Here is a 22,800-nt window from a genome sequence, read left to right as displayed (position 1 = left end):
TACCTCTAACACCTATTTACATGAGAGATCAGATATTATACTACTGATGCTGGACCTGCACTACAACAAGTGTGGGATTCTTAGCAAACAGAAAGGCTATACAGTAGAGCAAATTTTGCTTCATTTGCAAGAAGAAGAACCAGAGCTCAGCGGCAGAGCATCTCCAGGAAAGGGTGAGAAGGAGCCCTACTTTTCTAGTCATTGTGGACAATGGTGAGTGCTATGGAGCAATGGTCTGATTTGGTATATGGTGGCTTCCTATGTTCCTATTCATTTAAATACATTCATTTCACATATCTTGGCTTGCTGGGCTCAGAGTTTGGATTTTCTGAGCAAGGATAAAAGTCAGAGCCTCCTGGATACTATTCTAGCCAACAGGTACTTATAGCAAGCCCAAGAGGAGCAGAGAACTATTTTAGTTTGCCTTGCCGAAGAGCTTTCATTCAATACTGCATTGCATTTCCAATGCAAAGGTAATCATAGCTGAGAACCATGTTTCTGTGGCTGTTTGCTGGCCCCTTTATTGAATGCATCCTCCCTGGGAATCTACCATATACTCTGCTCACTCTTTTCCATTCCCATCACCCATTTCCCCCTGCTTTCCATTAGTAGAGAATGTTATCTCTGCTTCACAGGCAACTGTAGGGAACCGGACCAGGGGCGGCAGGGAGTCTGCATCTAGCTGGAGTGAAGGAATAATTGTGCGTCCGGTCCAATGTAGATTCTGGGTTGTCCTTATTAAACTAACAGTTAGCCACATTTCCTTTGGGATGAAGACTAGATGATTTGCAATTTTTTACACAATGTGCTCCTTATATGGAGCTGCAATACTTGAAATAGTACACAGTCAAGCTGACATCCCATTTCATAAACAGAAATAGGCTGGCATTTCTTCAAGATATTGTCAAGTGTACTGAAGCTCAGGCGCTGTCAACAGTTTGCCTTACTCACTGAGTATAGTACAGTACTAGATAACAGATGGGGGGGCGCACAGGTCAGGCAGTAAACAGTTTGTCAAAGGCATCCTTGAACCATAAAAGTGCACTAAGAAACACAGGGGGAGAAAGAGCTGTGTCTATACTACTATACTATGACTATCTCTCATTGTAGATCTGCATGAAATAAGAGAGATAATTCATCTCAAGCTCTTGCGAACAATACATTATGGGTCTATATCACATAGGCCAGCAGGAGGGGTAACACGTATAGAAGAAAATACAAACTTGTTTTGAAAAGAAACCTGCCAATACATTTTTCAGGAAGAATAGTTTGGTTCTAGCCAAGCAGCCTGACAAATATTCCAAAACAATGTGTTTGATGAATCAGTTTGTAAGACAGGCAAAAATGGAAATTGCTGTCTCCTGCCCCCGCTTCTGCTGCTCCCCACCAACCACCACTTCTGCTGTCACTGCACTCCATGCCCTGCCACTTCCATTGAGGCTGTGACCCAGCTCTTGGGGGGAGGCAGAGCACTGTTGCCACTTGGCTTCTCCCCTGGGGGGAGCCAATTGGCAATGTGGCACCCTGAAATGCCTAACCCAGTGGGAGCGAGGGCACTCCTTAAAGCATTGCTCCTCAGCTTCTCCGCCTGAGAGCAGGGAAGATCTGTGTTGGGTGCTACACAAGTGATCACAATCCAGCTGTAAAATTGTATTCAGAGCATCTTTTGCAACCATGTTTTCGAACCACAAGAAGAGAACTATGGAAGACTGCTAGGCTGTCCTTCCTGGATTGGGATATACAGTAGTTCTTCACTAGACAGCACATCCACTAAGTTAACTCAAGTTTATATGACTATGAAAACTGCAGCCAACTTTTTTTAAAAAATCCCAACTGTAATAATTTGTTCTTAGCTGCAATAATGTTGAGTCTCTCTCTCTCACACACTTTAAAAATTTTTATACTTAAAGCTATAAAAAATTAAAATGGAATCCTTGGGGAGCAATGGGGAAAATAGAAACAGACAGGCTGATATTCTGGCAGAAATGTCTTGTTAACTCTAGAAACTTTTCCCTAAATTAATTTACAATTTAAACAAGAATGCAGATTGTTCATAATTTTGCTGTTAAATAGATTGAAATTATAAGATTAGTTCAGATATACTGACTTGTCTTTGCATCCAATCCAACACACACATAGAGAGGGTTCTGTATTGCTTTGAGGTCTGACACACCAACACCACTTGCCCAGCATGGCTGTTGAATAAAGCAATGTTCCTTTCCGTGAATAAGGTTCATGCTCATTCAACAGAAGCATTTGATATACTGGATCCTTAAGCTGCTATGATGAACAAGTTTTTACAGTGACGAGCAGTCACATTTCTAGTCACATTATCCGTACAATAATTTTAAACTTATACGTAGAATGGATTTGAATAAGAAGGGTTCTAGCCTCTGGTCAAAAATAAAAGTGGCATTATTAACTTTAAAATATCTGAATAGCTTCTTTTTGGAATATTTGAGAGAAGTGTCCCCATTACTTCTTATAAACAGAGATCAAGAGAAAATTGCTTTTCTGGGGCCAGGGGGAACACTCCATTTATATAATTCCCCTCACAGGAAAGAAGATCTACTACTCTGGCCCATAGGAGAAATGTGGAAATGCACTCTACTTTGGATTGCAAGTATGAGAGATACTGATGGTATCTTCAGAAGGAGTCATGAGAACTGCAAAGGCACATTGTTTGAATTCCACAGAATTCACTCAATACTGATACTGACTGTTCTTCTTACAAAACTAAACATAGCATACTGTTGGAGGAAAGCAAATACATTTCCTTCTCCTAAGTTTCTAGTTAATTTATGTGTTGCTTTAAACCACACAAGGGCACTGTTTATCTATTAACCTAGCCAGCACTTGTTTGTAAACTTCTCTGTCTAAGTTAACTCCAACCTATAAGCTGGGTCATTTTATTTGTTGTTCCCTACAGACAAAATTTCTACTTTTTCTTTCTTATCTCTACTCATCCTATAAATAGTCCCTGCATGAATAAAGCCTTTGAACCCCAGAAACTGTGATTAGTTCAATATAATTCATCCAAGCTGCAAAGTCTGCTAACACATACAACACCCCTTTTTCTAATCTTTGATGTTATTGCAACAAACAAAGTATCACTTGCAGTTTACTTCTTCATTTCTCTCCCATCTAGAGTGTTTTAAAAATGAAGTTCCACGTGGTGTTGATTTAATTATGTGAAATATGCCTTCCTTTATGGAAAATTATTGGGATAAGAAATCTGAAGACCATGGGCATGACTTAGCCAACATTAAACCACTTGAATTTTTCTTGATGGAAGATAAGTGCATTCTTAATTCATCTGTTAAAATCTACTGTTCTTGAAAGTGCTTGATCTGGGCCAGATTATATCTTTTCAAGTTTTCAAAAATTGACTAATTTACAATTTAAAATGTTCTGAAGACAACATGCATTATGTCCACCAGAAGGTATTCCTTACCCATTGGGTCTAAAGTCAGGCAATGGTCTATCCAAGGGGAGACGATCACTCAGGTAAGCATTGTAGCCATAATACTGGAATTGTTTAAGGGCAATACGTCTGTTCTCGGGGCTCAGATCCTGACCCCAGTGAGCAAAGAGGGATGAATCAGTGAAAGCTTCTGCAGGATTTTCTTCTGGTTTCAGAGGTGCTTCTGTAAAACAATAATATATATGATTTTTTTCAACAACAACAACAATGCAATTTAGAACTTTTATTTATACAAGGTAATATTCAGGTTTGGGGCAGATTTATAAGTTTTCACAATGCTACTGTAATATTTCACAAGATCAAACCTGGTTGGCATCCGTCTGTCTCAGGAGACAATGGAGGAGTGCGCCTTTGGGACTGAAGTCAATCTGTTGGCAAGCCAGACTTGGCTAAACACCAGCCTGGCCCAGGCTGGCTGTATAAAAGCTTTCATAAACAGGTAGCAAACATTCAATGAGCCCAATATCTTTACTCCAGAAAGATATGTATCTTACTACACAAAGTCAATCTGCTATCTGATCAGTCTTTACCAATAGCCAAATTATGGCACAGGTGGTCCAAAACACTGCCAGGTTTAACATGTGGCCAGATTATTCAGTGTGCAAAGCATTGGAACTTCAATCCTAAAAAATTGAACAGCCGCAAACGCCTGCAAAGCTGGCAACCATGTTTTCACACTGCAGATCTATTGGCACTTGCAGCTTTTACTGATTCAGTGGGTTCTAAATGTTGTTGTGAAATATTGGTTATTTAAATTAATTTTCCTGACTTTTAAAAAAGATGTTTGTAGCTCGACTGAAAGGTGTAACATTTAAATGAAGCAGTCCATATCTTGTGTACTAAGCAGTTAATAAGATGCTTTACTTGTGCCTTTATTTTATTTACTTTGCACTTTACCCATAGCTTGGGGGGTGAGGTGGGCCATAAATATATGCCCATAAATATAAACATTGATTATTGCCTCATTAGAAGTGGTTTTAAATAGAGGGTGAGTTGGAGGAGAGGCAGAAAGAAGAGCTAATTCAGGGTCCACAAACTAAGGGTTCACAAACTAAGGCCCGGGGGCCGGATGCGGCCCAATCGCCTTCTCAATCCGGCCCACGGACGTTCCAGGAATCAGCATGTTTGTACATGAATAGGATGTGTCCTTTTATTTAAAATGTATCTCTGGGTTCTTTGTGGGGCCTGCCTGGTGTTTTTACATGAGTAGAATGTGTCCTTTTATTTAAAATGCATCTCTGTGTTATTTTTTTTTCAAAATATAGTCCGGCCCCTCCACAAGGTCTGAGGGATGATGGACCGGCCCCCTGCTGAAAAAGTTTGCTGACCCCTGAGCTAATTTGTCCATGGCTTAGGGGCCGCAAGATCACCTAGCTACAGCTCTGGTAGTACATATAGTAAGAGTAAACTCAATCCTTGCTAAGACAGTGTTACTCATACATCAGATTAAAGTGGGATATATATTTTTTTTAAAAAAAAAATCTCATAAATCAGTAAAGGGACCCCTGACCACTAGGTCCAGTCGTGACCGACTCTGGGGTTGCGGAGCTCATCTCGCATTATTGGCCGAGGGAGCCGGCGTACAGCTTCCAGGTCATGTGGCCAGCATGACAAAGCTGCTTCTGGTGAACCGGAGCAGCACACGGAAACGCCATTTACCTTCCTGCTGTAGCAGTACCTATTTATCTACTTGCACTTTGAGATGCTTTTGAACTGCTAGGTTGGCAGGAGCTGGGACCGAGCAACGGGAGCTCACACCGTCGCGGGGATTCGAACTGCCCATCTTTTGATCGGCAAGCCCTAGGCTCTGTGGTTTAACCCACAGAGCCACCCACGTACCTTCATAAATCAGTAGCCACCACCAAAACACCTAGAATCAATATCTGGCAATCTGAGGATGAAACCCCGCCTCATTTTATTCATATGAAAGTGAATAAGGATCTTAGATATCAAAGTGAATAGTTATCTTTCTTGAGGTAACAAGCAAGAAAACATAATAAAGTATTCAGAAACATCTATGTCAGCTGAGGCCTTTGTATTTTAGGGATATCTATCAACTTGCAATGAATATTAGGCACTATGGTACATATCACTCTGATGAAACCAAAAAAAGGGAAGCCAAATGGATGATATTATCCGGCAAGTAATAACAGGTACAAAGTTTCTCTCTGCAGCTTCCCCTGGTATGTAAATTCTGATGAAAGACCTATGACTGGGCAGAAGCCCATAGAATCTAATTCATTAATATAGCATATTATTCCAAATATAGAACAATATATGGGACGGGTACAGGCTCTATGAATAGAAACCCAGCACGTGCTACAGTTCAAAGATCTGTGCTCCCCAAAATACATTACTTCCCTCCAATACTCACAATGACTTTCAGTCAGATTGGCTTGTATTCCTTTAAAAGGAAGAAGAAGGGGAAATGTGTTCCCCTGCCCTCTGTGTGTGAGTAACCAAAAATGGCTGGTATATTCAGAAAACAAAGAGGTTTTTGAAATGCAAAAGCTGCTAGACAGCGTGTCAGGTCATGGATAATCAATGAGACGTTATTCAGATTCAACACTTTACTGTGACTTGACATTTCACAAGTCGAGCCCTTCCTCATAATTTATTACAAGAACCTCCAAGACCTTGAATGGTATTTGACATAATATAATACAGTTTACAGTTTAGCATCCTGCAAGCAGCTTCTCTGGATGTAAAATACAAAAATGTGGAGAAATATTTCCATAAAATAAATGCATCTCCCCAGCTGTACAGATTCAGAACAGTACACAGGATGAAGCTTAAAGTCTGTAAACTGAAGCTCAAACACAATGATCTTCCCCCACATACACAGGCACTTGGCATGTTTTTTAATCTGGACCATTTAAATTCTTTATAATCCACAACTTTGTTGTACTGGAGGAAGGGAAACAGCACTAGTGTCTTAGTGTCAGTGTTAATTCTCGGCTAGGAATGAGTTTCTTGTGCCAATGCAAGAAAACAGCCTGGTTCACGCATTATTAAACCATGGCTCACTATGATATCCAAATCCTGCTCAGTGGCTTAACTATCATTTGCTTATTGCCAACAAACTATAATTTGAAGTCATGTATTGCTAATGGCTTGCTTTGCTTTACCTATGGTTTGGTGTCACATGTAAACCCAGCACTTTTCCTTAACCATGGTTAGTTTGGCCACCACATCCCAAACATTCAACCAGTTACAAAGGCACAAGACAAGAGAAGCTGGAAAACTAAATAAACTTTGAAAAAGAGAGAGTTGTGTTTTGTTTAATTGTCTGTGGAACAGCTTGTGGTTTGTTATAAACCACGTCCTTAGTATGATGCACAAACCAGGCCAATGACTCATCTCACACCTACAAAGGGACTTAAATACCCAGTCATATAAGCCACAGTTTGTGGCTTTGCCCAATCACTTGCCAATGCAAAAAAGTAATTATAATTAAGTACCGACATTCCTATGCTTATCAAAGCTACAAAATATAATGTGGTTGGGATATAATGCTTACTGACCAGTTCTGTAGCCTGTCATAGGCGTATAGGACACACACGCACGCACACAAAAACATACACATTAATTTAGTTCCTAGAAAATACAAAACAAATAGCTAGTTAAGTCACAGCCATACATTCTTAAATTCAGATGCATTTGCCAACCATAGCTCTTTATTAATGCAGTTCCACACAATGTACTCTAGAAAAATTTCTGTAGACTCTTTTGATTGCTGCCTCTGGAGACTGACTGAGCCACACAACAACTCCTACACTATCACCCATAGGCCCCAAAGGCAGCTTCAGCAGGCAAGATAAAAATATATATGAGGAAAACAGCTTATGTAATGACACTCTCTCCCATCCGGGATCATAACTCCTGACTTATGTCAAGAAGCTTGTCCTTTTATCTTTATTTTTAACATAAATTGAGAAGATTAAGCTGTTGGCTTCTTCTGCAATGCCTTTTTTCCTCCATCCCCCACCACGATTCTGACAAGAGACTAATGAAAGACTGGTAGCTTGCACTGGCTTTCAGTCACCCAAATATGTAGCACTTCTTAATCTGTCAAGGCACTTTGCTTCTGCTAAATCCTGGGATCAGCTCCATTTCACTTCGGGGACGAAAATCATGCCAAAACCCTCATTTCAGATGAGAAACATGACCTTGACAAACCTATTAAAAACAGCTGAATATAACAATGTGGAGCACGCATTACTTAAGGTAGTGCTTGGCTAATTTGAAGAGGGCATATATCTCATTTTCTCCCAACATGTGTCACAAGTCAGAATAGCAGCCTTCCCCAGCCTGGCGCCCTCCAGATGTTTCGAAATACAACTCCCATAATGCCTGACCATTGGCCATGTTGGCTGGGGCTGATGCGAGTTGTAGTCCCAAAAAATCTGAAGGGCGTTAGGCTGGGAAATTCTGAAATATAGAATATATACATGCATTAATATACAAGAGCAGAGATTGCATGTTCACAGTTTTCTAGGTTTATTCTTTCAGAGTCTTGCCAGGTTTAAGAAAACTATTGATTAACTTGCTTGAGTTTAATGTAGTCTGGGTTCCTATTTTATATTCTATCTGTATTCAAGTGCCTGTTCCTTCCAGTTATTCCTGAACTAGGCTGCATCTTTTGTACTGCACATGTGAAGTGTGTGCTTCTTAAGAAAATCTAAAGATATATGGCTTGGTTTCCACTATCACTCCCCCAAGCCCTCCTCCCCTTTCATCTTCGTTGAGAATTGCACATTCGTAAGTGTCAATCTCACCTATGGTTTTCTATGCATTAGAATTTCATGTGTTATTTTTTTTCATCACAGGGAATGCTTGGACTTTGAATCTGTGAATATAATATACAGAGTATATAGAGTATAATAATCAACAGTCTTTAACTTCACCCCTTGACCCTGGGAGATACCACATAAACATGACAGTCACAAGATCCAATTTGCTAACATTTTTGAAGCATATTTTGTTGAAGGGGAAAGCCTGGTTTTTGTTTTCGGCTTAACACCATACAGCCCTGAATGTGTACCAAACATCCACATAGATATTTCAGGTCAGATCTTCTTTCTGATGCCCTGAATTCTAGGTGAAATTGTGGCAGTAACATGAGGTTACTGTTTTCAGTCCGAACTTACTGGTACAACAGTACTACAGGAATTACTGGGCTCAGTCCTTAGCTCACAGTGTAGTTTAGTGTTTGGTGGAGACTGTGCCCTCACAGAATTTCCACTCTTCTCTCCAGCACCACTTGCCAAAAGACCACTGCGTAAGGTCAGCAAACAGAAAGGATATTGAAATGTTGGATTCTTCTTAACTTCCATTTGTCCCTACAGTGCTTATTGCTTTCTGTTCCACAACTGCCTCTTAGAAGTAATAAGCTGGGGGAGGTGGTCAAGACAGCTGACAAAATATGCAAGAAGGAAAACAGCAGCAGCAGCAGCAGCAGCAGCAGCTGTACACTAAAAGACAAGCTCATTTGCTTCTGATCCTTTAGAAGGGGAACTCTCAGAAGAGGTTATGAGCAGGTCTAATCAGGAAGGAGGGCTTGTCTTTTTGTTTTGTTTTATGGCAATGAAGGTTAGTAGATGTAGTAGATTAATTTTTCCTTGAAAAAGGTTTTGGGAAACAATATATAACGACATCTTTTACATAGCTGACAATCTTCTCCTGTTCTCCTTCCCTAGTTCTAGCCTTGGGAGGGACTTCCCCTGTTCTTGTTGTCCCTTGGATTCGGCTAGTCTTCCCTAATTGATCTCAGAAACACATCAAGGAGGTACTTCAACTGCTGGTTCTATGTGACTGACTTTGCAGAACGCAGAAAACTGCCTAATATTGAATCAGGCCTTTGGTTCATCAATGTATACGATGACTTGCAGCACAGCAGCTGTCTAGGATTTCAGATCTCAGTCCTTCCTAGCTCTACCTGGAGATGATAGGAATTGAACCAGGAACTTTCTGCAGATAAGGTAGATACTCTGTCACTAAGCCATGGTCCTTCCCTATACATGACACAATATACCGTATTTTCCGGCATATAAGACAACTTTTTAACCCAGGAAAATCTTCTCAAAAGTCAGGGGTCGTCTTATACATGGGGTCGTCTTATACACAGCCGCAGAAGCAATTTCTGGCACTGCAGACATTTTGGAAATGGGCAGCGCGACGCCGGAAACCGCTTCTGTGTGTGTCCAGACACGATTTCCGGCTTCCGGACATGTGCAGAAGCGATTTCTGGCACTGCAGACATTTTGGAAATGGGCAGTGCGGCCATGTCCAGCCCACGGACGATTGTAGGAAGAGGGGTAGTCTTATACGGCGAGTATATTCCAAACTCTATACTTTAACTGGAAAAGTTGGGGGGTCGTCTTATACGCCGGAAAATACGACACTTCAAAGCTCCTTTGCTGCCTTGTCACAACAGAGGTTCACAAAGACCAAGAATCACTGCCACATACACAAATATGCATGATGCCCTGGTGATTTTATTTCCTCCTCCTTTCTCTCATTCCACCAGAACAACTCCTTAACAAAGTATTTAACCATATGCATAAAGTTTAAAGACATGATTAGTCAACAGAATTAACCTCCTGAAGACTTCAAATTAGGCATGTGCTTAAACATCCTGCTGAATTACGAACTCCAGGAAAAAACAAACCAAGGTATTCATGCATATCGATTGCTGCTGTTTCTGTGAGGGAAGAGAAAAGCAGCTTAAGCTGGCAGGCTGATGATGACTGCCAACCACAACACAGGCATGATACATAGCTCTTTGAGCTACGTGCTTGCTTTATTCAGCACTCCATTTAGTATCAATGAGCACATTTACCTGGAAAAAAGCTCCTCTCCAGTTAACACTAAAAGGGTCAGAACTCAAATTCTTAGTCACAAACAAACTGATCTACAAGAAGGTGTAACAGTCCTTGATCCCAGGGAACTTGCATTTGACATCCAAAAGAAGATGCTGTTCTGAATATAAGGTTAGGGTTACCAGACGTCCCCATTTCCCAGGGAGAGTCCCCGGATTTACAAATCAGTCCCCATACAAAATCCATTGAAGCTGAAAAGTGTCCCCGGATTCATTGGAAAAAAATCTGATAACCTTATATAAGGTTAGTATAGCATTTAAAATTGAGGGGAGAACACGGGGATGTACATGCATGAGCGGAACAATTTCCACTTGCACAATGGGACTTGACTTTCTTCTCCTCTCCCCACCCCTTGACCCTCTCCACGAGCCCTTTAAATCTTCTCCAAAGGGAAAGAGGACCCTACATAATAGATTTTGTGGGGTGTGCAGGGAACTAGTGGAAGTTGAAGATCCGCTAGTCCACTCACAGAGTGTTGGATTCCAGGCGTATGCCTCAGGTGGCATAAATATGAGAGAGTACAGCCCAATACAGGATAGGCTCCATACAAACCTGTCCTTACCCATCCGTTTCTTTTTCTTTATTTATTTTAAGTTTGACAAAGTAATAATCATAAATAAGAATCTCTACTGAGTGGAACTGCATTTTTGCACTTCTGCATATGTCACAGTCAGAGACCTCTATTAAATTAACCCCATATGTTGAAAGATATATGTTGGTCATATGCCACATTTTTGTTTTAACATCAATTTTCTCTATCTATTCTTTTCTTTGAAAAGCTAGTAACATTTACTAGTGGCTACTCCTTGTCTTTCTGCACACTCCCCTTTCAACAAATTCCAAGCAGTGATATTCCACTGAATGAGCACCAGAGGAATATCCTTTAAAGTCTACAAATAAGTGTGAGCCAATTGTAAATTTAGAAAATGACATTTCAAATGTTGCCCAGCTAGACTGATTCCTTCTATCCCGCTGCTGACATTTATAAAAAGGAACTGTGTTAATTTGAAGCTCCACAGTCTCAGAAGATTCATATATCTTTCTTGCTATTGTTTTCAAAATGGAAGGTGGTTAACTAATGTAAGCACTGCTGTGAACATTTTGTACAAGTGGCACAGCAATTCCCATTACAGCTGCTTGCCCAGGATGTATTTCTTACTTCCCCCCAAAAAAACTCACAGGTTGAGGACTCTGAGTGACAAGAATAAAGAAGCGTAACAGATTGATGGTATTTGTGCACAGCAGTTGTGAACAGCACTGCCAGACCTACGGTATTAAAATAGTGCAGGGAAGGCCAATATATCCAGTCCAAAATGTACTAATTTAAAATGTATTTTATACTTGCAGTTTTAATAGCTTCACCGTGACTGCTTTTGGATGGTGTGTTACTTTAGGAATATTGCTGGAAGCACCTCAAATGTGCACTTGACTTCACAGTGGGAATTATCACATGTACCAAAAGCCCTTTGGCATTGAAATTGCTTGTGCAAAGCCAGTCTTACACACTCACATCTCTTTGAAACAGACATCTTGTCTCATGCAGTCTTCAACAAGTGACAAAAATAATGCAGCAAATTAATCTGCCTGTCATTAATTCCCCCACTTTCTGTGAACAGACTGCACTGTACAACTATGATATAAAGGTGACTCATTGCTTATAGACAATAAAGTCCTCCAAGACTAGAAGACAATCAAACTGCAAATTCCCATCTAACTATACCAGGGACAATGAAGCCTGATGGACAACCAGGAGGATAGCAACACAAACACATAGTTGATGCGTCAGCCATTTTATTCATGCAAATCTATGCAAATCTTATATTTTGTTCTTGTTAATAAAGTACACAAAAGCAAAGCAAGGTGCTAAATAATGTCCTGACAAAATGTATGAAACACCTCTCCGTTATGGCCACTGTACAACTGAGCATGCAATACCCTTTGTAAAGCATCTGTTATATTTCTAATTTGTTCTAGTTTGAACCCAATTGGACTTTGGGCCCTTACGTACCCCTAACCATCACACTAGCTAATCAGAAATACATGTTTATGGCCATGTGCCTGCCATTACTGCCCATATAGTTCCCAAATGAGATATCTGGTCAAAAGCTTCAGGGGGGAATCAACAGTTTCATTCTCTTTGATGAGCCAAGATTTTCTCCCAATTAGCTCTGTTTTAAAAGAAGATCAAATTGTATCAGATGTTAGATGTACCAGTGAAACTTGCATTAAAGGGGTTGATTTGCATTTACCTAGCACTGTAGAACTAATTCTCTTTTGGTAGCTCCAATTTTCCATGACTAATTTGTAGTTTCTTAGTAAACTAGACCCAAGGTTGTTATTTCGGAATGTGAGCTGGAATCTTCAAATCAGCAGATGGGCTGGGATTCTACTCTCAATTTTCTGCACAGTGCCCAGGTAATACGCTTCAGGTGATGAGAGGATTTCTGTCTGCTGTAGCCGGTATAGCACTGATGGGTCCAGAATTTGTATTCATCGGAACAGTTTTCTCTAAAAGAACAAATCCTAAATGCTGATTCCTAAAATAGTCAATGGATTTTATATGAAGGTAACCCTTTCATAAACCTTGAGAAAAGAGTCCACATTCTTTACTGCATATTTGAGGAAGCTTCTGTTTTTTCTGAAGTTAGAAGCAGTTAACACAGAAGTAAAACACCACGCTGAGGTACAGAGACAATTAATTTTGGGTAATCTTCTCTCCAAACATCTTGACTGTAAGCTGATGTGGCATTCTTCACCCAAAAAACATAGCAGAGAAGAGCATAACTATTTTCTCTAGGAAATATCCAAGAAAGAAGTGAGTATGTGTGCATGGATGGGGGTATGTTCTTGTAAAACTCCCATGAAAAACAGCATGCAGACAAGTCCTCAGTTTCTTAAAGGAGCTGTAGATATAATTTCAAAAAAACAACATTGAAAAAGCAAGCTCATAACCTCACAAAGCTATTGGTTGTGTGCTTTAACGCATAAAATTAATAGTGCCTCTGTTAGTAATTTTTCTCTGCAATTTTTCTTATTTATTTGCTTAAACTGCACAGGGTATCACTTTACTCTGTGTCTATTACATTGACTAGATTGGTTCATCATGTTGATGTGTTCTTCATTACTTCTCCATAATAAGAACCAGTATTTCACTTTGAATATTCATCATATGGAAACAATCTCCTTAAATATTATAAATGCTCTTGCTAAAATGATTGACTGCAATGAGGCCTTGAAATAAGGCTGTAAGAGAGGAAGTGTGTGTGTGTGTGTGTGTGTGTGTGTGTGTGTGTGTGTGTGTGTAATGCACAGCAGAAAGACCAGTAATGAGAGCTAGGAATTACGGGCAATGTTGATAAGCAAGAGTAATTAGATAAAATCATAGGGTAAAATTACTTTCTGATGGGCTCCTAGGCCCATAAATACCATAGTCATAGTTGCATTGCCACCTTCAGATTTCCATCTCCCTTCTGCTTCTTGCCTCATAGAACAATGGCAATGACAGGAATACAAAGTTTTCCACATTAAGAGGGAGGGAAGAAGAAAATTTACTCATTTGGTTTCCTTCAAAAATGGCTCCTCTAGTTTTGTAATAGAGTATTAGGACACCTCTTCTCTCATCCAGAAAACTCACTTTTATTCCATCAGAGGAAGTGCCACAATTAAAATTTTAATAATAAAAGGATGGAGCCAAATGTGTTCTTGTTTAATTCCTTTGGATCGAAAGTAGTAATTTTGGGAAGCATACATTATTGCCTTATGAAATCTTTGACAGTAAGAAAACAAAAATGTCATCTCATCTCTGTGTACAAAAAAGAAAGAGAAAACAATGCAACTTTTTTTCAATATTTACCTAGATTATGAGTTACCTACTTTATAATTCTGTACTTCTCTCTTCCTGGGCTCTTGAAAAGTTACAGCAAGAACAAAAGCCAGCACTGCATGTGTCACAGTCAAACAAGGAAGAAAAAAGGGTTTCATTGAAACTTGTGCCAAATGCACGGATCTGCCAAGTGCTATAGCTTCTTATGTTTTTTACCAACCATACAAATATATTAAAATTCATTATTGAAAATGAAAAAGACATGACTGTATGTCTACAGTTACTTACAGCACAATGTGGCTATGGAAGTAAGTCCCACTGTGTTCAGGAGGGTTTGCTACCAGGTATGTGGGTACAGGGTTGCAGCCCTACTGTTTCAGAATAATGCTAATACCAAAAATCCTGTCTGTCGTTGGAATATACAGTCTATAGTTGAGTGATAAAACATGTGTTTTACATTCATGCAAAATACCCTAGGTTCAAGCCCCAGCACCTCCAGGTAGGGCTAAGAAATAATCCTGCCTGAACTCTGGAGAGCTGTGTACATTTGTTGTTTAGTCGTTTAGTTGTGTCCGACTCATCGTGACCCCATGGACCAGAGCACGCCAGGCACTCCTGTCTTCCACTGCCTCCCGCAGTTTGGTCAAACTCATGTTCGTAGCTTCAAGAACACTGTCCAACCATCTTGTCCTCTGTCATCCCCTTCTTCTTGTGCCCTCAATCTTTCCCAACATCAGGGTCTTTTCCAGGGAGTCTTCTCTTCTCATGAGGTGGCCAAAGTATTGGAGCCTCAGCTTCACGATCTGTCCTTCCAGTGAGCACTGGACACTATACTTCTGTCAATGCAGCCTAGAATAGCATTGGCTTTTTTGCTGCTGCATCACACTGGCAAACCAGGTCTCCCCCATCTTATATTGATATAGATAGTTAATCCTGCCTAAGTGTAGAACCAGACATTTGTCCCTATTTAAATTCATGTTGTTAGTTTGGGCACAATTTAGGGCACAAAGAGCAAAGTACCAACAGGGTGAGTGTTGCTTTTGTTGCAGAAAGCTTAACAGGACTATTCCTCTAGAAGTTCATTAACTTTGAAAGGGAACACATATGTAATATAACTGATTTGTAAACAACTGTTGATGGCTAAGGTAGGAGTGTTAATTGCGCACTATGACATATATATAAAAAATTACATGTTTTTCCACATCAGTGGATAAAAAAACGGAAGAATGGCTTGTGCAAAATTAACGAATTTCTTTGGAACAGAAAGTGTTAAGGAATGCCAGAAAGGACTGAGGCACATTTATACATTCCTAGCAGCATCCCTTCCTAGCTTATTCAGTAGCTTATTGTTTCTTTGCTGGTAGTTTACATACTAAAATGAAACTACTGTATATAAATGCATAGAAGTAATAAATAAACAATCCCCCTTTCATATACTGTAACTTCATGATGTGTCACTTACACTTTTTTGGGGGGGGAATTATTGGGTGAATCCTTAGAACAGGTAGTTAACCAAACTAAGTATATCTGATATTTCTAAGCCACCACTTCATAATTTTTAAATTAGCTTAAAGTACTACAACAGAACAGAGCCAACACCCGGGTCCCTTTCTTGTATGCTGCTCCTACTTTCAACCTTTGCCTCACATTACCTCATTCATCTACAAACAATCCTGCCAACTGTGCTGTAAAAAGTTTCAGTTGCCCATTTCTGCAGATCAAACTGCTGTTAAAAGCACAAGAGCAGGCCAGACCAGCTTCCCCCCCCCCCCCAATCAGCAAGGAAATAAGGGCCATTAAAATGTTTGAGATTGGAACACCTTTTGTTTAAAGAAAACCAAAATGCTGAATAATAATAAAAATCTTGTCGAAAGCCACATACTGAAATGGTCTGCTAGTGTAAAGCATGTGGTGAGGATCAGCAGGTGCCTTTGTGACATTGATTCTAATGGTGTGAACTGGCTACCATGTTTTGCACTGCTGCATTGTACTGGTAAAACAACCACTTCCCAGTATGGGCTGAACTGTCTGTGGCAATGATACAAAAGAAGGAAGTAGTAGTACCATTCTATTCTGCCTTGGTCAGGCCACCCCTGGAGTACTGTGTCCACTTCCAGAAACTACAATTTAAGGATGCAGTGGTACCTCAGTTCTCAAACAAAATCCATTCCGGAAGCTCGTTCAACTTCCAAAACGTTCAAAAACTGGGGCGCAGATTCCCACTGGTTGCAAGAGCAGAGGCCACATCGCATGTTCGGGTTCCGAAAAACATTCAAAAACAGAAGCATTTACTTCTGGGTTTTCGGCGTTTGAGAACCAAAACGTATGACAACAGAGGTGTTTGGGAACCGAGGCTCCACCGTATTTGCAAAGCTGGATTGTGTGCAGAGGAGGGCAACCAGGATGATCAAGGGTCTGGAAACTAACCCTTACAAGGAGCACTTGAAGGAGCTGGGTATGTTTAGCCTGGAAAAGAGGAGAGATGATAGCCACCTTCAGATATCTTCAGGGCTGTCACATGGAAGAGGGAGCATGCTTGTTTTCTCCTGCTCTGGAGGGTAGGACTCATACCAGTGGATTCAAGTTACAAGAAAAGAGATTATGACTCAACATCAGGAAGATGTTTCTGACAGTAAGAGCTCTTTGACAGAGGAACAGACTCTTTTTGGGAGGTTGTGGACTCTCCTTGCTTGGAGGTTTTTAAGCAGAGGTTGGGTGGCTATCTGTCATGGATGCTTTAGTTTAGATTCCTGCATTGCAGGGGGTTGGACTAGATGAACCTCTGGGTCCCTTCCAACTCTACAATTCTATGATTGTGTGAATAATTATTACTATTATAATTTAAATTTGTATCCTGCCTATCATCTGAATATCTCAGGGTGGTTCACAGCATATGCCTTCATTAAAGAGTAGTGCTGCTTTTAACTGTTAGAGGAAAAGATGGGGTAAGAATGAATAAATAGATGATAAGAATAAAAATAAATAACCAAATGCGAGTTCTTTTTTTAAAAAATGAAAAATGCAAGGAACTTTATACAGAAGTCTTGCTTTGTTAATGCATTCAGTGTCTGCTTGACTGTGCCTTAATCGTGTTAAGAATCAAATATCAGTATTTTCCAGCTTGGTAAACAGCCAATTTTGTCAAAAGATGTCACAGCAAATACAGAGAACCAGCATTCCAGACTTTCTGAGTCACATTAAAGAGGAGTTTGGAATGACTGTATGATTGCAGTGTATTCCCATGCTACAAAACTAAGATTTTTCAAAGCAATAACTTGCACATTAATTTTAACTAGATTAAGAAACCACTTTGGTAGAATAATACGCTGACATTCTCTATACAGTAGCTTATTTTTATTATTGTCAGAATCACACACATTTACATGCAACCTCCTTTAAGAACAGCCAGAAGAACTACAAGCAAATGAAATATTGTTCAAACTCCATTCAACCAGAAAAGAAGGGATTTGTGCCCATGTGTGACACATAGCAGAGCCAATCTTGAGCATCGAGTATTCTGATGAAACAGAAAAAAGGAAGCCCCTATTTTTAGGGGCAAATTATTTTATTTATTGACAACACTGTTGCTACTATAACTTATTTATCAATCACCTTCTAAAACACTGTCTCAAGGCAGTTTGCACACAAGTTACTGATATGATCCATAGGGCCTCATGATCCATAGTACCAACACCTTGAACTTGCCTCTCTAGAAAAGATTCAAGGCAGTAAACAAATGTATAAAAGAACCAAACAATGAACCAACGCTATGAATTAAGAAAGCTAAAACTCACTACAAAAGCAGAAGCAGCCAACGCTGTTGGCGAAGCGACCCCTGGAACCCATTAGCAAGCTGTTACAGAGCCAAGTGAACTTCTTCTACCACAGAGCATCCCTATCTTCTATCCCTGTTTCAGTTGTCTGACTGCTGTACTTCAGATGGTTCGGGGTGGGCACAGTTTGGGGCCCCAGCTGATTATCTCAACGGTTAAGCAGATTCAAATGAACGGAGGTGGCTCTTGAGGTAATTGGACACAGCACTTTGAACTGAGCCCAGAAAAAAATATGATTATGCTTGTCATGTATATTCTGTAGCAACGGAAGCTCCACCATGATCTTCAACTGCAGCCCGAAGTCGGGCACATTACAGTAATCCAACCAGGAAGTGACATTAATGATTATGGATTACACTAGGCATGGCTCATGCACTAGTGGAATCTAGTCTGAAGGGGTAAACAAAAAACAAAAAAAGGCTAACACACACACACCCTTTCCACCACCATACCATGCTGTTTGCATGGTAAGCACAAGATAAACAAAGGAAAAATGAGGATAATACCTTTGCATTCCCTCATCCAGAGGATTTTCGTATGCAGTGCTTTGGAGTGTCTTAAGGGAAAGTGCAGTTTCAGAAAAGGCAGAACAACAAGAGGACTCTGGCTCAACTTTGTTCACAGGCTTACCTCTGTCTTCAGTGGCATTGAGCATAAACCAACACAGAGCTCCTGATTAATGCACGACGAAGGCTATGAGATTCCAAATGCACCAAAGCCATTAACAGCAGGTGCTACATATTGCATGTAAAGTACATACTCCTCTGTTGAGCCTGAGCACTTTTTGCTATTAGAGATAGCATTTTACATTATCATCATGAGCAGAACTTACAAATGCATTAGTCTTAATAGCATAACCATAACCTTTCTACTTTTATTCCAGTGATAGGTGTGAAGAGACACAGAGTTATTTCCTTTCTCAATTTAAACCATATCGGATAGCTTCTGTTCCTGCTTGAACAATTAATCCCATGGGCAGAACTGCATGATCCCAGCAAACTAAGGTACCCAACCTCTTGTTTGCCATAAGACATGCGAAGTGGGAAAGGGTGCACTTGCAGAAGACAAGTAATAGCACTGTCACCTGTGGGCCTTGCTTACAGGTTTCTCATAGGCATCTGGTTGACCACAGGGACAACTGAATGCTGGACTAGATGGGCACCTGACCTGGTCCAGTAGCGCTCTAACATTCAGCCCCTATCTCTGCCCTACAGTCCCTTCCCCTGAACAATTTCAGCTAGTGTAGAATTAAGCAGCCAGGTTGCTCACTGGGGCAAGACGGTTTGAGCAAATAACGTCAATCCTAGCCTGACTGCACTGGGTGCCAATTCAAAGTGCTGGTTTTGACCTATAGAGCCTTAAATCGCTCAGGACTGCAATAGCTCAAGGACTGCCCCTCCTCATGAATTGACCCAGACCATGTGATCATCATCTGAGAACCTGCTTTGTGTGCCCCCCTCCACAAGAGACTCAGAGGGTGGCAACACAAGAACGGGCCTTTTCTGTAGTGGCTACCAATTTGTGGAATGCAGCCCACAACCTCTGGGAGGTTCACCTGGTGTCACTATTATAGATCTTCAGGTGCTAGGCAAAAACTTTCCTCTATAACTGGGCCTTTGGCCTTTGGGTTACCCTGGCAAAATAAAGTGACATAATAACAATAATACTTAAATATTTAACCCAGGTAGGAGAACAGGGGTGAAAAATTGACCCAGGAATGGGTTGCACTGAAGAATCAGTGAGAAGGGACACCTGCACTCTCTCATCCACCAGTTCTGCCCTGCAAAATGCCACTCCTCATCTTTGTATTAATCATTCAAGGCTTGCACAGATTGAGAACCCTATATCTGCCTCACAGCATGAGATCTCACCCAGTCCAGAGAGAGAGGGGGGGAGAGAGTGCATATACTAAAAAAAAAAAAAAAGAAAGTCTGTTTCATATAAATTGTTTTTCTCCTATCCTACAGGCATATAGAAGTGAGATAAGCAATCAAACAGAATCCTTTAAACTTTGATTCTGGAAAATACGGTAGATACTGTCACGATCAGCATGTCTTGTCTTCAGTAACTTTAAACTTCAACCAAACATCCAAATACATTTATCTTGTTACCTGTAACCACAATAGGGCAAATGTTTAAAATATCCACTTGGTTAAATCCCTTGCACCTCCAGGGACTTGAAGTAATGCTCACTAAATAAGACCAACTGTATACCTGTTCACTTTAATGGCAACGAGTTGCTATGGAGCAGATGTTTCACAGGTACAAAAAGGGGTGAGGACTACTTCCTGGAAACACACGCTGGGAGAAGATAATGGAATAGGTAAAGTACTGCCAAATAGACAAAACAGTCATTAAACACCATAGCCAAGGCAGGGAATTTGCTGTATCTATTTATTAATGTAACTTTCCACCCATCTTTGAAGTTCAGGACTTGTGGCAATAATTTGAAGTGCAAACAGAAGCAAATAAAATTTCTCTTAAATATAACTACAACAAACAAATATGATACTTCCATTCAGCCAGTCTTTGTTCTGGCCATGATGTGAACCAAACAGCAGAAGGAATTCAGCTACACAGATAGCAGTGCCTGCTAGCTATAGTTAAGGAGCTGGGAGGCAAGGCTCTAGATTAGGACAACCAGGTGAAAATGAGGGTGAGAAAGAGGGTCGGTGAAGGCTCTTGCATCTTTAATAGTTGTGAAGAGAAGGGAATTTCAGTAGGTGCAGCTTGCACAACAATTCCCTCTACTATTACCAGTGGCATGACCACCCCCCACCTCTTTTGCATCTGACCACCCTACTCAAGGTACTATGGTAGGTCAAGAAGACTCTGTCTACCCTCCTTTATAGAAGGCCTTTACCAAAACTTGGTAGTAGCCAGGACTGCACTTGCTAAGAAAATTAAAATGATAGCTTCAGGACAAGAATTTCAGGTTGGATCAATAATAGAAATAATTCCAGATTGCAGTAAAAAATTATGAACCATCTGATCAACTTGATCAATCACAGTGGAATGAATGACAGGGTTCGGATAATTTGTGTGTGGGGGGGTATTCTAATGCGGCCCAAAAATTAGAAGTGTATCAGGAAAAGCTGAGGAATGGTCTTTGCAATGGAGAAGGGAAATGAAGAAAGAGAAATGGGAGTATTTCCCCCCTCAATATGACAATATTTGATAGCTTTTTGGAAGAAAGAAAACCACAGTACAGAACTCTATTCATCATCAGCTTACTTTGGCAAGCGGTAGGTAAGAACTTGAAAGGATGTTAGATACGTAAAAGGCTGCTAGATAGAAGGGGTCATGTCTTATACAATATGATCTGGGCATGCTATCTGAGGGCTTTTCAGGTTTACATTCCCTTGAGTAGCCAGCCGAACAATGACAGTTTTGCCTACACTATTTCTCGACCAGCCCTCTTATCTCTACAGTATTGTATCCCTGACTGCACAAATAGCTCCCTAGTGACCAATCCACAATGACAGCTCACCTGCCAGGCCAGGTACTGATTAAACTGCCGATAGAACAAGATAAACTATATATATATGTGTGTGGAGGTATGTTGTTATATGGAACAGTTGGAAACTGAAGCAACTCTAAAAATCCTTGAGGAGCTCATTGATCTTATAGCTGCACCACTTTGTATAAGGAACAAGGCTTCTGGAACATGAGGCCATTTAAATCAAAATGGCATGCTGATGCACACATATCCATTCCTAAGAATGCTAATGTGTGTACTCAAGTCAGCCTCTCAGTATTCTAACCTATTTACAGAAGGTGAGTAGAGGGGAAAGGTTGCCAATCAACTCCAAGGTCCCGCCTCCCCAAAGCCACCTGACTAAGCTAATTGGCTCCAGGGTGGGGTCTGGGCAAGAGTATTATTGGATTGTACACATAGTCAGTAAACCAACAGCTCTCCTACATCAATCGCTCCCCATCCCTCATGTGAAAGGGACAAAGAGGGACCCTACTTTGGGGAGCTGGGACCTCTGCTTTAGGGGGCTTTTAATTTCATCTATTTTACAAATTAATAATTACAGCCCTATAATCAGCATTCCAGTTTGGAAGCTCGGACAACACAAGAATGGTGAAAGGACTGGTCTGTATGGAAAGGTTATTGAGTATCACTAAAGGATATTAACATTAAAATAAAACAAACACCACTTTGTTTCATATTTTGAACTGCTATGCATTATTCTTCACCTATCCTACGGGTGATTTTATCAAAATGTGAAGTTACGATAGTGTGAGAAGTAAACAGCAACAACATTATCCTCTCTGAAAAGGGATTTGTAAATTTAGTACACACATCATTAGTTTCCTCAAGAGGTTTGTTTACAAGTGCAAGAGATATTAATTGCAGGAGAGAAAAGAATTAAAGCATGCAAAGAAGTATTAATTTAAACTTTTAAAGACTGCCACAGGAAAATGAGTAATCCTTTCAAAAAAAATTAAGAATATACAACAGATCAAAGTTATCCCAAATATTTTTGTGAGTGTGTTTTCCCCTGAAGAAAGCATAAGAGCAAAGGAAGAAGTGCCATAGAAGCATTCAGGGGTGATACAATGTAGATCTTAGGTTGTAATAAATGTTTGACGGCATTTCTATTTTAGTAAAAAGTTATAGATCTCTCAACAGATGAAGTGCAATTTGATTTTCAAATCTATTGTTTGAAAAAGCTGCACTCAAAGCCACTAGCAAAAGCTGTAGATCCAGAGACTGGGACAAAACAAACACACTCTCTTCTTGGTATAGTAACTTATTACCTTGCCTCAAAG

At 40.3% G+C, this 22,800-nt stretch overlaps 1 protein-coding gene across 1 annotated transcript in view; it reads right to left on the bottom strand.

Annotated features, from left to right (window-relative positions):
- GALNT18 (polypeptide N-acetylgalactosaminyltransferase 18) overlaps positions 1 to 22,800 on the bottom strand; it is a 269,161-nt gene that overhangs the window by 129,224 nt on the left and 117,137 nt on the right. Inside the window, exon 2 of the mRNA XM_035119072.2 lies at positions 3,455 to 3,647. Within this exon, the coding sequence (XP_034974963.2) occupies positions 3,455 to 3,647 (193 nt within the window). The remainder of the gene's footprint in view (positions 1 to 3,454; positions 3,648 to 22,800) is intronic.

Source organism: Zootoca vivipara, chromosome 1 (assembly GCF_963506605.1).
Source record: "Zootoca vivipara chromosome 1, rZooViv1.1, whole genome shotgun sequence".
Taxonomy (NCBI): Eukaryota; Metazoa; Chordata; class Lepidosauria; order Squamata; family Lacertidae; genus Zootoca; species Zootoca vivipara.
The sequence above is the reverse complement of the archived record's forward strand: the minus strand, read 5'-3'. Positions and strand labels throughout refer to the sequence as shown.